Source organism: Phascolarctos cinereus, unplaced genomic scaffold (assembly GCF_003287225.1).
Source record: "Phascolarctos cinereus isolate Bilbo 61053 unplaced genomic scaffold, phaCin_HiC Scaffold_2;HRSCAF=192, whole genome shotgun sequence".
Lineage (NCBI taxonomy): Eukaryota > Metazoa > Chordata > Mammalia > Diprotodontia > Phascolarctidae > Phascolarctos > Phascolarctos cinereus.
In genome coordinates, this window is record NW_027555625.1 from 381,121,618 (window position 1) to 381,133,028 (window position 11,411).

General features: G+C 44.1%; 1 protein-coding gene across 1 annotated transcript in view; it reads left to right on the forward strand.

Moving 5' to 3' along the window:
* The window catches only part of STK32A (serine/threonine kinase 32A), a 166,246-nt gene extending 156,270 nt beyond the window's left edge, over positions 1-9,976 (forward strand). Inside the window, exons 12-13 of the mRNA XM_020964198.2 lie at positions 4,103-4,170; positions 4,443-9,976. Of these exons, the coding sequence (XP_020819857.1) occupies positions 4,103-4,170; positions 4,443-4,515 (141 nt within the window). The 3' untranslated portion in view covers positions 4,516-9,976. The remainder of the gene's footprint in view (positions 1-4,102; positions 4,171-4,442) is intronic.
* Positions 9,977-11,411: the final 1,435 nt, after the last annotated feature.

Here is an 11,411-nt window from a genome sequence, read left to right on the forward strand (position 1 = left end):
GTGTGTGAAAAAGCCCTCTTAATTAAAAGGATACTGTTGTTCTATTCTTGTTTTTAAAAGAAAATTTTTCAAGGTCAGCCTCCTTTATGACCTGTTGGGGCGGCCTGAATATTTTATAACACTCACACAAAGACTTTTTTTAGCAAACATATTTTAGGGGCAGACAGATAGTGCAGTGGATAGAGCACCAGCCCTGAAGTCAGGAGGACCTGAGTTCAAATGCGGCCTCAGACATATAATACTCGCTAGCTGTGTGACTCTGGGCAAGTCGCTTAACCCCAATTGCTTCCCCCCCCCCCAAAAAGAAAAAAGCAAAGCAAACATATTTTAGGGTCTTGCTATCCCCGTGATCCATAATCCCACACTGCCTGATGCTGTCGCTTAACTCTGGGTTGTGTTTGTCTCTCCAAGCTCCTTGATGGCAGAGACTCTGTCTTCTGCTTCATCTTTGTATTCCCCGATCAGCACAAGGAGCCTGGGGCCTGGCAGAGGCCAGACAAACACTTGTTAAGTGGATGCCTTGGAAGCATCTCCCTCCCCTCCACCGAGACTCCCCATCTGTTGTGAAATCTGAATCTGAAATGGAGAGCCTGTATTGTAAATGAAAAAGATATGTGAAAACAATGATCAGTGACCCCACATCAAATACAAGGGGTCCCAAAAGTTTAATAAGTTTAAAACTGCACTAACTGAGATTGGTAACTTAATAATCCTCATGTACATATTGTCTTACATTAAAGAAGAACTGGATACCTGTGGGTTATTATTACCCTCTTTATCCTGTAATCCCTGGGATTTCTTCCACTATGTCTCTTTAGGCTGTAGGGTTGCAAGGAATAATAAATAAGATCAAGTAAAAATTAATTTAAAATAAACTTTATTACCAGACATCTTTCCCCCTTCTTCCCTCCCCTCCCCCACTGCAAATGGCTTTATCATTTTTTTGCAGTTAGAACAATTCCCATACTCTGCTTCTGTCTGGACTTTGACTATTTTTAAAAATTCATATTTTAAAAAGTTATAGGATCCCACTCAACTCCTTCTGCCCATTGAGGACAGCACAGCTCAAACCCTTTGCTCTCTATTCCAAACCATCTCTTTCTTCTCCCTCACCTCCACATACTTTCTCTCTGAAACTCAGATCACAGTAACAGATTTAGTGAGAAGGGACTGCAGGAGTCATTTCATCCAACACGACCCCCCTATTTTACAAGTGAGGAAACTGAGGCCCAGGGAGGCTAAAGTCAGACAAGTAGCCAAGGGCAAAGGTAAACTTTTAATCCAGGTCTTCTGTCTGGATTGATCTGGATTGATCTTTGATCATCAGTCTTTCTACTTGGACTAGATATCACCAGATTGATAGAAGCTTCATGTAATGTATCTCAGGTCCTCTTCATTTCCAGGTGTCAAATCATCACTCCCTGGCTTGGTTAGTACAATGTAGTAATTTCTTCAACCACATTTTTCCTTTTACTCTCATTAGATCGCTTCATTTGTATTTCCTTTGTTCATCGGATCCTAGATTTAGAACTTGATAGAAGTCTTTCTACTCTCTTCCCCACTCTCCTTCCTCTCTATTGTATAGGGAGGGAGGCAACAATTATCAGGCACTGTGCTAAGTACTTTACAGATATTATCTATTTGATTCATACAACAGCTCCGGGAAGCCAGTGATATTATCTCCCATTTTGGTTGAAGAAACTGAGGCAGGCAGAAGTTAAGTGACTTGCCCTGTGCTAAGAAATGTCTGAGGCCAGGTTTGAACTCAGGACTTCCCGATTCCAGGCCCAGTGCTCCATTCACTGTGCCACCTAGCCACCTCTGTCTATAGATGAGGAAACTGAGAAGCAGAGAGGTGTGATTTGTCCAAAATCACATGAGTAATAAGTAGCAGACAGGATTTGAACCCAAATCTAGTACTATTCCCACTGCATCATGCTGTTTTCCATTTTTCCTCCCTTTTTCCTTTCTTGTAAAGTCTACCTGGCCTCTTTCTTACCTACATTCCCTTTTCCTTTTCTTCTGAATACTCATATTTCTGTTTTGACCCTTCACAAGTCTCCTACAATAGCTCTAAGAGCCTTTTTTTGCTGCCTCTGCCAAGAGCTCCTGAGAGCCCTACTTCTATACTACCTTCTCTGCTCCGTGTAATCCCCACTGCCCTTTTAACTAAATCACATTTTGACAGGCTAGTGAGTGCAACCTTTTGTCTCTGGAATTCTGTTTTAGTTGCATTCTGACTGCCTTCTGAGTTTGGAAAATCAGTGGGCATGAAAGATCTCCCTTTTGTACTTGTTACTAGATATTAAATGAGAGAGGAGAGGACAGACTTCCCTTTGCAGAAGTGGAGGCCTAAGGGTGTGTAACATTGCATATACTGTCAGACTCAGTTGAAGTTTTGATTAGTTTTGCTGAACAGCTTTTTTTTCTCATTTCTAGTCTTTCCTAGAAAGCATACCACATTTACAACCCCTGTGTTGGGAAGAGAAGAGAAATGAAGATGATATAAAAACAAAAGATCTCTCTCTCTCTCTGTATATACACACACACATACATGTATATGTATATACATATACATACACACACACACACACACACATTTAGGGATAAGAAGTTGACAAGAGATAACTTCTCAAACAAACTTTCTCTAACAGATAACTTAAGTCCCAAAAGTAATTTAGGGGAAACTTTTCTGGTAAACATTCAAAACTTTTGCTCTCATTCCTCCCGGGCTCCATGTTTGTTGACCACTTCTCAAGGTTAAGTTCTTTCGAGCAGGTACTTTGTACAATAACACAGTCGGACATAGCTAACAGCCTGTTCACTTGTGCCAAAGTACATTTAAGAGTCCCTGATGAATGAATGTCACAGTGGTTGGAGTGAACAGTCAGATGGAATTAAATGTGATCCTGGAGGAGACAGAGATTATTCTGGGCCACTCAGTAGAACATCTGCACCTTTCACCGTGAGATAGGAAGTGGGTGGTGGGCTCGTGACCTGCAGGAGAGACCCTCACATGCTGCCTCTGGGGGCCTCATTTCACACCCATTTTCCTCCAAGGCATTGATCATTTCTGACTTCAGCCCAGGGCCGCCAGCTACCCAAACAAGTCTTTCTGGCTCAGGCTGGAGAGGTGGTGATTTCTTTACTGGCCTGAAGAGAATTGCTCCCCTTTCCTTTGCCAGATGGCAGTGTGTATGGTGCTGATCTCAGTCCCCTTACTGGTACTGCCCTCTGCCAGGTTCTCTGTTACCTCTCTTTGATGCAGCTGCCTTGGCTGCTCTTGGGGACTATGGAGGGGACAGGGAAGGACAGGGCCAGGATCTTACAGAGTTGGACCTTCCTACCCAAATCAGCCATTCAGTTTGATAACTGGGGGGGAAAAACATGCTTCATGCTCTCCTAATACTTAAGTAGATGTGATCATAGTTTAGGTTAGGGCTAAGGAAAAGGTAGTATGGAATAGTGCAAAGAACACTCAGAGATGCTGAGTGTGAATCCCACACTGCCACTTACTACCTGCTTATGTGACTGAGGGGCAAGTCAGTTTTCTCTCTGAACCTCAGTTTTCTCTTCTGTCAAATGAAGGTTATATAAATAGGGACTAGACCCGAGACTTTATTGGTAGAGAGAACCCCCAGGTGAGGAAGCTCCCTCTACCAGGGCAGGTTGGTACCTTGTCTACAACTACTGAGGGCTGCCTAGAGCACTGAGGGTTTCAGTGATTTGTCCAATATGTCAGAGGTGGTGCCTGAACCCAGGTCTTCCTGTTTCTGAGGACACAGAGGCGCAGAGGTGGGTACCCATTGTCTTTTCCCCATAAATACTTTCTAAATTTATCATCTTTGGCCAAAGTAGAGGTCTTGAATTCAAATTCTGACTGATATTTACTCCCGAATGACCTTGGGTGAGTTACTGACCCTTTTTGGGTTTCAGTTTCCTCCTCTGCCAAATAAGGGTGTTGGATCTCTACGGGCCCTTCTGACTCTAAGCCTTAGGACTGATCGTCCGATGCTACTGAGTACATTATAAGCACTTGGGAGATATCTGTTGATCCATTGTGAGCCTGTCTGCTAACCTTTCTTTTCTTATTTCCACCTAGCAGGTTTGCCTTCTTCAGGAGCACCTTGAATCAGTCCAGAAGGAATTCATTATTTTCAACAGAGAAAAGTAAGTCACTCCTAGAAAAGGCATGGCCTAGTAAATTTGATAAATGTCTCAGCCAGAACTCCTCGCAGAACGAGTATTTCTAAATTTACCAGCTGGAGTGAAGAAGTAGGGCTTTAAGGAAGATTAATACTTCTGCCGTCTGCCACTCACTGGTGAAGAAAGCACAGGCATTACTGATTGATCCTTAAATCAGTAACGTTGGTTTGTTTGGTTTTTCACTCATACATTTCCTTCCTTTCAAGGCTTAAACCTTTTCTTCTTTTCATCTGAAGGGTAAGAAGGGAACACAATGAGAAGCTGGCACACGCCAAAGACCCAGAAGATGGTCAGAACAACAACCTGTGAGATCTTCTCCATCCTCTTCCCACAGCGTTAATGACTGCTCTGCACGTGGGCACTGTGCCATGTGCTTCTGAGTCCTCCATTTAGAATGCTCACACAGTAGTTCTCGCCTCCCCCCACCGGCACTTACAGATGCCCACTGCACGCTATGGTGGAGCACTAGACCAGAAGCCAGGAGACCGGGGATCTAGTCCCAGTTCTGCCACTTATCAACTCTGTGTGACCTTGGGCGAGTCACCCCCTCCCTGAGGCTCCGTTTCCCTCATCTATACAATGAGATAATCTGATACAGATCCCTGTTAGCTCTAATAGTCCATGATTATAAAAAGTGTTGGAGGTTCATGCTTTAGTGTAGTACAAAGAATGTAGGACTTAGACTAAGAAAGATCTGGGTTCAAATCCCAGCACTGACACACTGTGGCCACTGGCAAACAGCTTTACCTTTCTGAGCCTCGGTGGATAATGGGGATAGTAATATTTACACTACCTATACAAGACCTACCTCACAGGGTTGTTGTGAGGAAAACACTGTATAGTTGTGAGTTCTTATTATATTTAACCCCTTTTCTCCTCCTTGTCACACTGTGGAAAATGTAAGGATTGGGGTGAGGCCTTTCCATCCTCGAAAACTAACAAAAGGGGGTCGGAATGCCTTAGCCCATCTGAGTATGAAGTAGAGGATTCTGTCAAGAAAAAAAAAAAAGAATGGGACTTAACCATAAGGATTTATGTGAAAGAGAACCCCCAAAACAGGGGCCTTCTCACAGTAGCATGGCCCTTCAGCACTAACCATCTCATTTAACTAGGAACTGCTTTTATCTGGCTAAATCCCAGGAAACACCAGAAAAGAATACTGTCAGATGTAAAACACACCCGCCATTTTGTGGTGACATATGGGGGACCAGCATCAATGCGTAGAGAAGTTTGATCTGACGTCTAGCAGGATGTCCTTCAGTGTGAGAGATGAGCTAACCAAGAAACACTGATGATGTCTCTTTCTTGCCAATTCTAGGGCAAGTTGGTGACTGATCGAGGAAGCAGCCTCCTAGGAATGAGGGCTTGTGAGAAAGCCAGAGATGGGAATGGGGCGAGAAAGAGATGGAAAGTGAGAGTGCTAACTGGCTATACTCCCCTAGAGGGTGCAGGCATGAAGTGGGGAGTCAACATCTGCTCGTGTTTACAGCTTTCAATGTACTGAACTAAGAGACCTTAAGCTCCAGCAGTGCTAGGAAGAAGAGTCTCTTTCCTTGCCATTAAAAAAAAAGGGAGGTTTTGTTTTCTTTGCAAGGAAGTAGCACAAATATCTTTTTAAATGTTTGTAAAAACAACCACCAAACAAAACACTGTCCACCTCCACCTCTTGTGTTCCCCTCCACCTAAATCACTCCGGCTCTCGTTGACTGGCCAACAACAGGTCCCAGCCCAAGCCTCACCTGGTCACAGTGTGGATTCTCATGGCTCAGTGGCCAGGGAGTGTATTTATTACAGGAGTGCAAATAGCCATTGTTTCTGTTTTGGCCAGAAACCCCGAGGGTCTTCCCCTCCCAGACTGATTTTTTTTTCTTTGAGTAGGTAAAAGAGGCCATTCTTTGCCCTGATCACTGAGTGGGCATTGCCTCAGTCAAACTGAGACCTGGGAAAGACCTTAGCTTAAAAGGGCCAAGGTTTCCCACTGCATCTGGGCCATCTCCAGTCGTCCTGATTTACGTCTTGCCACTGGAACCAGATGGCTCCAGAGGAGAGAGTGAGGCTGGTGACTTTGCACAGTCCTCCCTCACTTAAATCCAATTCACTTGCAAGTCCTGGCATCGCCTTCCTGAATTCCTGATGTCATGGTCCTCTTCGAGAAAGGACAAATAACAACAACAAACCTTCCAACTACAAAGTATGTCAAGTGAGGTAATGTGTATAAAACACTCTGTGAATAGGATCTCTTATTCAGGGAGCTCTCTCCAAACACCAGCCCTTGTCCTAACACAGTCTGATCTGCTAGGGACTGGAATAAAGTCATCTGCAATGAGAAAGAGACCAGACTCTCTTTCCAAAGAGGAAAGGCCAAGAGTTTCCATGGCCATTTGCAATTCAAGCCAAACTATGTGTTTTGGTTGTTCTGACTTGAGCCCCAAAGGTCATAGACTTTTTCTTCCCTGTCACACATTTCTTCTTGGTTAAACAGTCCTGTTGAAAGAACTTCCTAAGGGATGTTTCGGGAACAAACATCTTACCAAAGGGAAGGAAGGCAAGCCATTTGGCTCATCTTCCACTGACATGTCTAGTTCATTCATCTAGAATGTCTGATCTAGGAGAGGAACCTTGTAAAACATCCATAATTCATATTTCTAGTTAACTAGTGTTTCTGTCTAATACTAAGCTACCTATGGGCCTAGAATAGTGCTCTTGATTTTGAGGATTTAGATTCACTAGCTGGACACTGATAGACCTGGATGAGGCAAAAAGGTCCTCCCTGGAGCCTTAATGGCCTGCTTAGACAGTTGTTTGCCAAAAGGAAAGCAGAAGCTTTGTCTGTGTTGGTATCCTCTCCAGAAAACTGGAGTAAGAAAGTGTTCTAAGGACCTTTCTCACTGCTGAGCTGGCGCAATTCCAGGCTTTTACCTTTTCCAGAATAGTTTCTTGAATAGCTGTTGGCAACACTGAAGCCCTTCTGTTCTATTCTGTGAGTCAGGGGCTAAAACCAACACCTTCCTAGGGCTGAGGTAAATATACCCACAACTACTTACATTCCATTAGAATGTAAGCTCCCTGAGGTTAAAGGATGTTTATTTTTTTTTTCTGTATCCCCAGTGATAGTTCTGGTGACTAGCACATAAGAGGTTCTTGAATTGGCTTGAATTGCATGACCCTAGGTTTTCCAGGGCCCATTATTTCCTGGTTCATGACTCCTTAAACTTGAATCTGAGAGCTCCAGCTTGGAAAAGAAGGGAATCATGGCAGCCATTTGTGACATATGTTCCTGAGAATTTTATTAGTGTTATCCTATCATCTCCACCCATCACTGTAGAAAAATGTCTTTATAGACTCACTATGTTGAAAAGATCGGAAGCATTTTTTCTTAATAGCACTGTTTCCCTGGACTTTCTGTCTAGCGAATGCATGTTAACTTAGGCAGCATGGATACAGTAGAAGGGGCACCTTACTGACAATAGTTTGGGATCATGGGATATAAAACCCAGGCCAATGCTTTAAAATGCTCAGGGAGCCCCAGCTAAGACCAGAGATTTTGGCTGGAACCGAAAGCAAAGGGTAATGGAGATAATGTTGGGTTTGGAATCAGAAGACGGGTTTGAGTCCTGGCTCTATCATTTATCAGCTGCATCACCTCCAAAAGACAAATCACTTCGCCTCTTTATTTATTCATCTCTAAAACAATGGGGTTAGAGTAGGTGATTCTGAAGCCCATTTCACTTCTAACATTCCATGATCACCTTGATGAAGTAGGCAATATGATTATTACCATCCTCATTTTATAGATGGCGAAACTGTATCTCAGAGAAGTCAAACAGTCACATAGCTGGTAAGTATCCAGGGTGGAATTCAGCCTGTTTCCCTGATTCCAAGTATAACATTCTTTCCTCTACATCAAGAGAAGACTAAGATTCATTTTACTAGAGTAGTCAAGTAGCCTCTCATGGGAGAACTGTCAATCACAGTTGTATGAAGTGACCGCTATGACTCATCACTGTAGATTCCTTTAATCATTTGGCAGATTAAAAAGGAAGCAGGGCAGAGATGTTCCAGAGGATTCTCCCAGCAGATAATCTTTGGCTGTGCTCTAGCATTCACGTGATAAGGTAGGGTGAACTGTGGAAGCTGAAGGGAAGAGAGTGAGGGGCTGAGTATCTCTGTTGTCCATCACCAAGATGTCAGAACACCATATAACTTTGTTTTCTAATAGCCATCTGCCAGGCTCACTTGTTCTAAGTAAAGTATTTGTCTGTCTGTCTGTCTGCCACTAAAGAAATTAAAAAGTCAAATGTCTTACCCTCTGCTGTGTTGTATACGTGTGTCTAACTTCTTCCTGAGTTCTCTTAGTGTCGGCCTAGAGACGAAGCACCTCTGGGGAGCTGCAGTAACATAACCTTGAACCGAAAGCAGCGTCCTGGTGCAGTGGGAAGGGCACTGGAGGACCTGACATTCAATCTTGGCTCTGCCACTTAACTAACTATGGCTTTAGGCAAGGTGTTACTACATCTCCCTGGGACTCAGTTTCCTTATTTGTAAAATAGAAGGGTTAGACTAGATGACTTCTGAGGTCCTTCCCAGCTCTAATCTATGACCGTAAGTAACAAGAACAGGTGGGGAAACTGAGCAGCCACAGTGTCCAGAATGAATAGAAACAGAGATGTCACATACTGCCTTGAACAGTGGTAACTAACACCGCCCCCCCCACCTTCTGCTTCTGGAGAGAATATATTATGCAGGTGTAAGTGCATCCATTTATTTATCGAGCATCCACATACAAGGCACGTACCTCTGTGGCGCAGGAGGCAATGTGCTAAGCTGAAAAGTAGAAGGCAATCCCTGCTCTCAAGGCAGAAGATGCAAACAAACTGGAGATAATCAACAGAGGGAAGGCACTAGCATTAAGAGAGATCAGGAAAGGCTTCCTTTCTTACCCAGACCCCTTCATGACCAGTGTACTGCAATTTCAAGAAGTCTGGCTGGCATTAGGAATGTATCCCTGGTCAGATTGCAGCTGGAGTACTGGGTTATGTTTGGGAAGGACATTAATTAGCTAGAGTAATGACTAGGATCAGAGGAGCCTCAAGTCCATCCCAAATGAGGATCAAAAAAGGAAGTAATTTACTTCCTTTGCTTATACTGGAGAAGACTGCAGGTGGGAGGTTGGGGGAATGACACATGACAGTTGTCTTCAAGCACCCGTAGAGGGCTATAAGGTGGTAGAAGGATGCTGGGATAGCTTAGTTGGTAAAGCCTTAGACTTTTAATCTGCGGGTCCAGGGTTCAAGTCCCTCTCCACTGGGTAACTAGGTGGGACAATGGATAGAGTGCTGGGGCTAGAGTCAGGAAGACTCTTCAGTTCAAATCTGGCCTTAGACTAGCTGCATGACTCTGGGCAAGTCATATAACCTGGTTTGCCTCTGTTTCCTCATCTGTAAAATAAGCTGGAGAAGGAAATGGCAAACCACTCCAGTATCTGCCAAGAAATCCCAAATGGTGTCACAAAGAGTTGGACATGATTGAACAACAGTGACCAAGATCAGAAGAGCCTCCAGTCCATCCACTTGAAGATCAATAACTGGGGACATTATGCTGGACAAGAGAAGACCTGCGGTGGGGTGGGCTGTGGAGGACCTAAAGAGGGCTAACTTGGGGCAGAAGGATTCACCTCATTCTGCTTCTCCCCAGAAGGCAGAACTAGGGGCACAGATGTTAGGAAAATCTTCATAACAATTAGGACATACAGTGGAATGGACAGGGGTGGGGGGCTCTCATTTCAAAGTCCCCAGACTGGCTAGATGGTCTCTTGTCTGGTGTGATTAACCAAGGTCATATATTCAAAGTGTTCTGCAAGCCTTATAAATGTGCCATATAAATGTCAACTAACACTGTAAATAATGACTAACATTATGATGTAGTGGGAACTTGAGCAGGTTTAACTTCAGGGTCACTGAAGTCTCTCCCAATTTGGAAAAACTGTGATTTGTGTCCTGTGTACTTTTAATGATAATTAATAATTAGAAATTACTTTTACTACTAATTTAATAATAAACTCCATGTGGAGATCTAGTCCACAGCTGACCTCCGGTACTGTGCCCTAACCAGTTGGGCTCATCAGCCATGCTTTAAGCCACAGAAGTCTGGGAAAGCCCAGATTCTGCTTCCTTGCCTTACACTCAAAATCTCATGTACATGAGCAGCCTTGCTGTGTGGCCTTGGACACGTCTGACTTCTCTGGGCCTCAATTTTCTTATCTATAAGATGACGGACTTGGCCTAATTCAATCAATCGTTTAATAAACATTTATTAATTGTGTACTGCGTGTCAGGCACTGTGCTAAGCACTGGGGATACAAAAAGAGGCAAAAGACCAGTGTCTGCTCTCAAGGAGATTACAATCTGACAGGGGAGACAACATGCAAACAAATGTATGCAAAGCAAGGTACAGACAGGATAAACAGGAGATAAAATGAACGGGGAAGGCACTGGAATTAAGAAGGGGTGGGGAAGGCTTCTTGTAGGTGGGATTTTAGTTGAGACTTAAAGGAAGCCAGGGAGGTCAGTAGTGAGAGCGGAAGAGGGAGAGCATTCCAGGCACGGGGGACAGCCAGAGAAATGAGCACTCATTCCTATGGCATCTTAGAAGGCTTACAAAATGCTTTCCCCACAATAGTCTTCTGAGGTAGTGGTATGATTGCTACCATCCCTATTTAACAGATGAAGGAACTGAGGCTCAGAGTTGAAGGGGCATGCCCAGGTCTCCCATCTCCCACTGTCTGCTGCAGCTTTGCCAATCACCAGTTTTATAGCTCCCACACCCACTCCTCAATATCTCTGTCCTAATCCATCCTGGTCACAAAAGTAGATTGACATTCCAAGTGCCCAGCACAAACAGGATCTGTGGCTGAGAAGACCGCATTCACTCTGTTTCCTAGTCACTAAAGCCTCCTTCTGCCTGCAGAGCGAATAAATGTATCTTTCAGTCCAGACAGTGCCTCTTCTTAGGCCCAACAATACCTCGGCGGCAGGCCGGCGGGTTGGCTGTTGCCCTGAACTCTTCCTTAATAACTTGATTTGTTTGGCAGGCCAGCCTGGCTCCCCCAGGCCTGCATGCTAAGTACTCCCACAATCCCAGTTAACCCTCTGCCTGCCAACATGTTCTCAGCAGCCATCAAACAAAGTGACAGAAGATCTATTTGG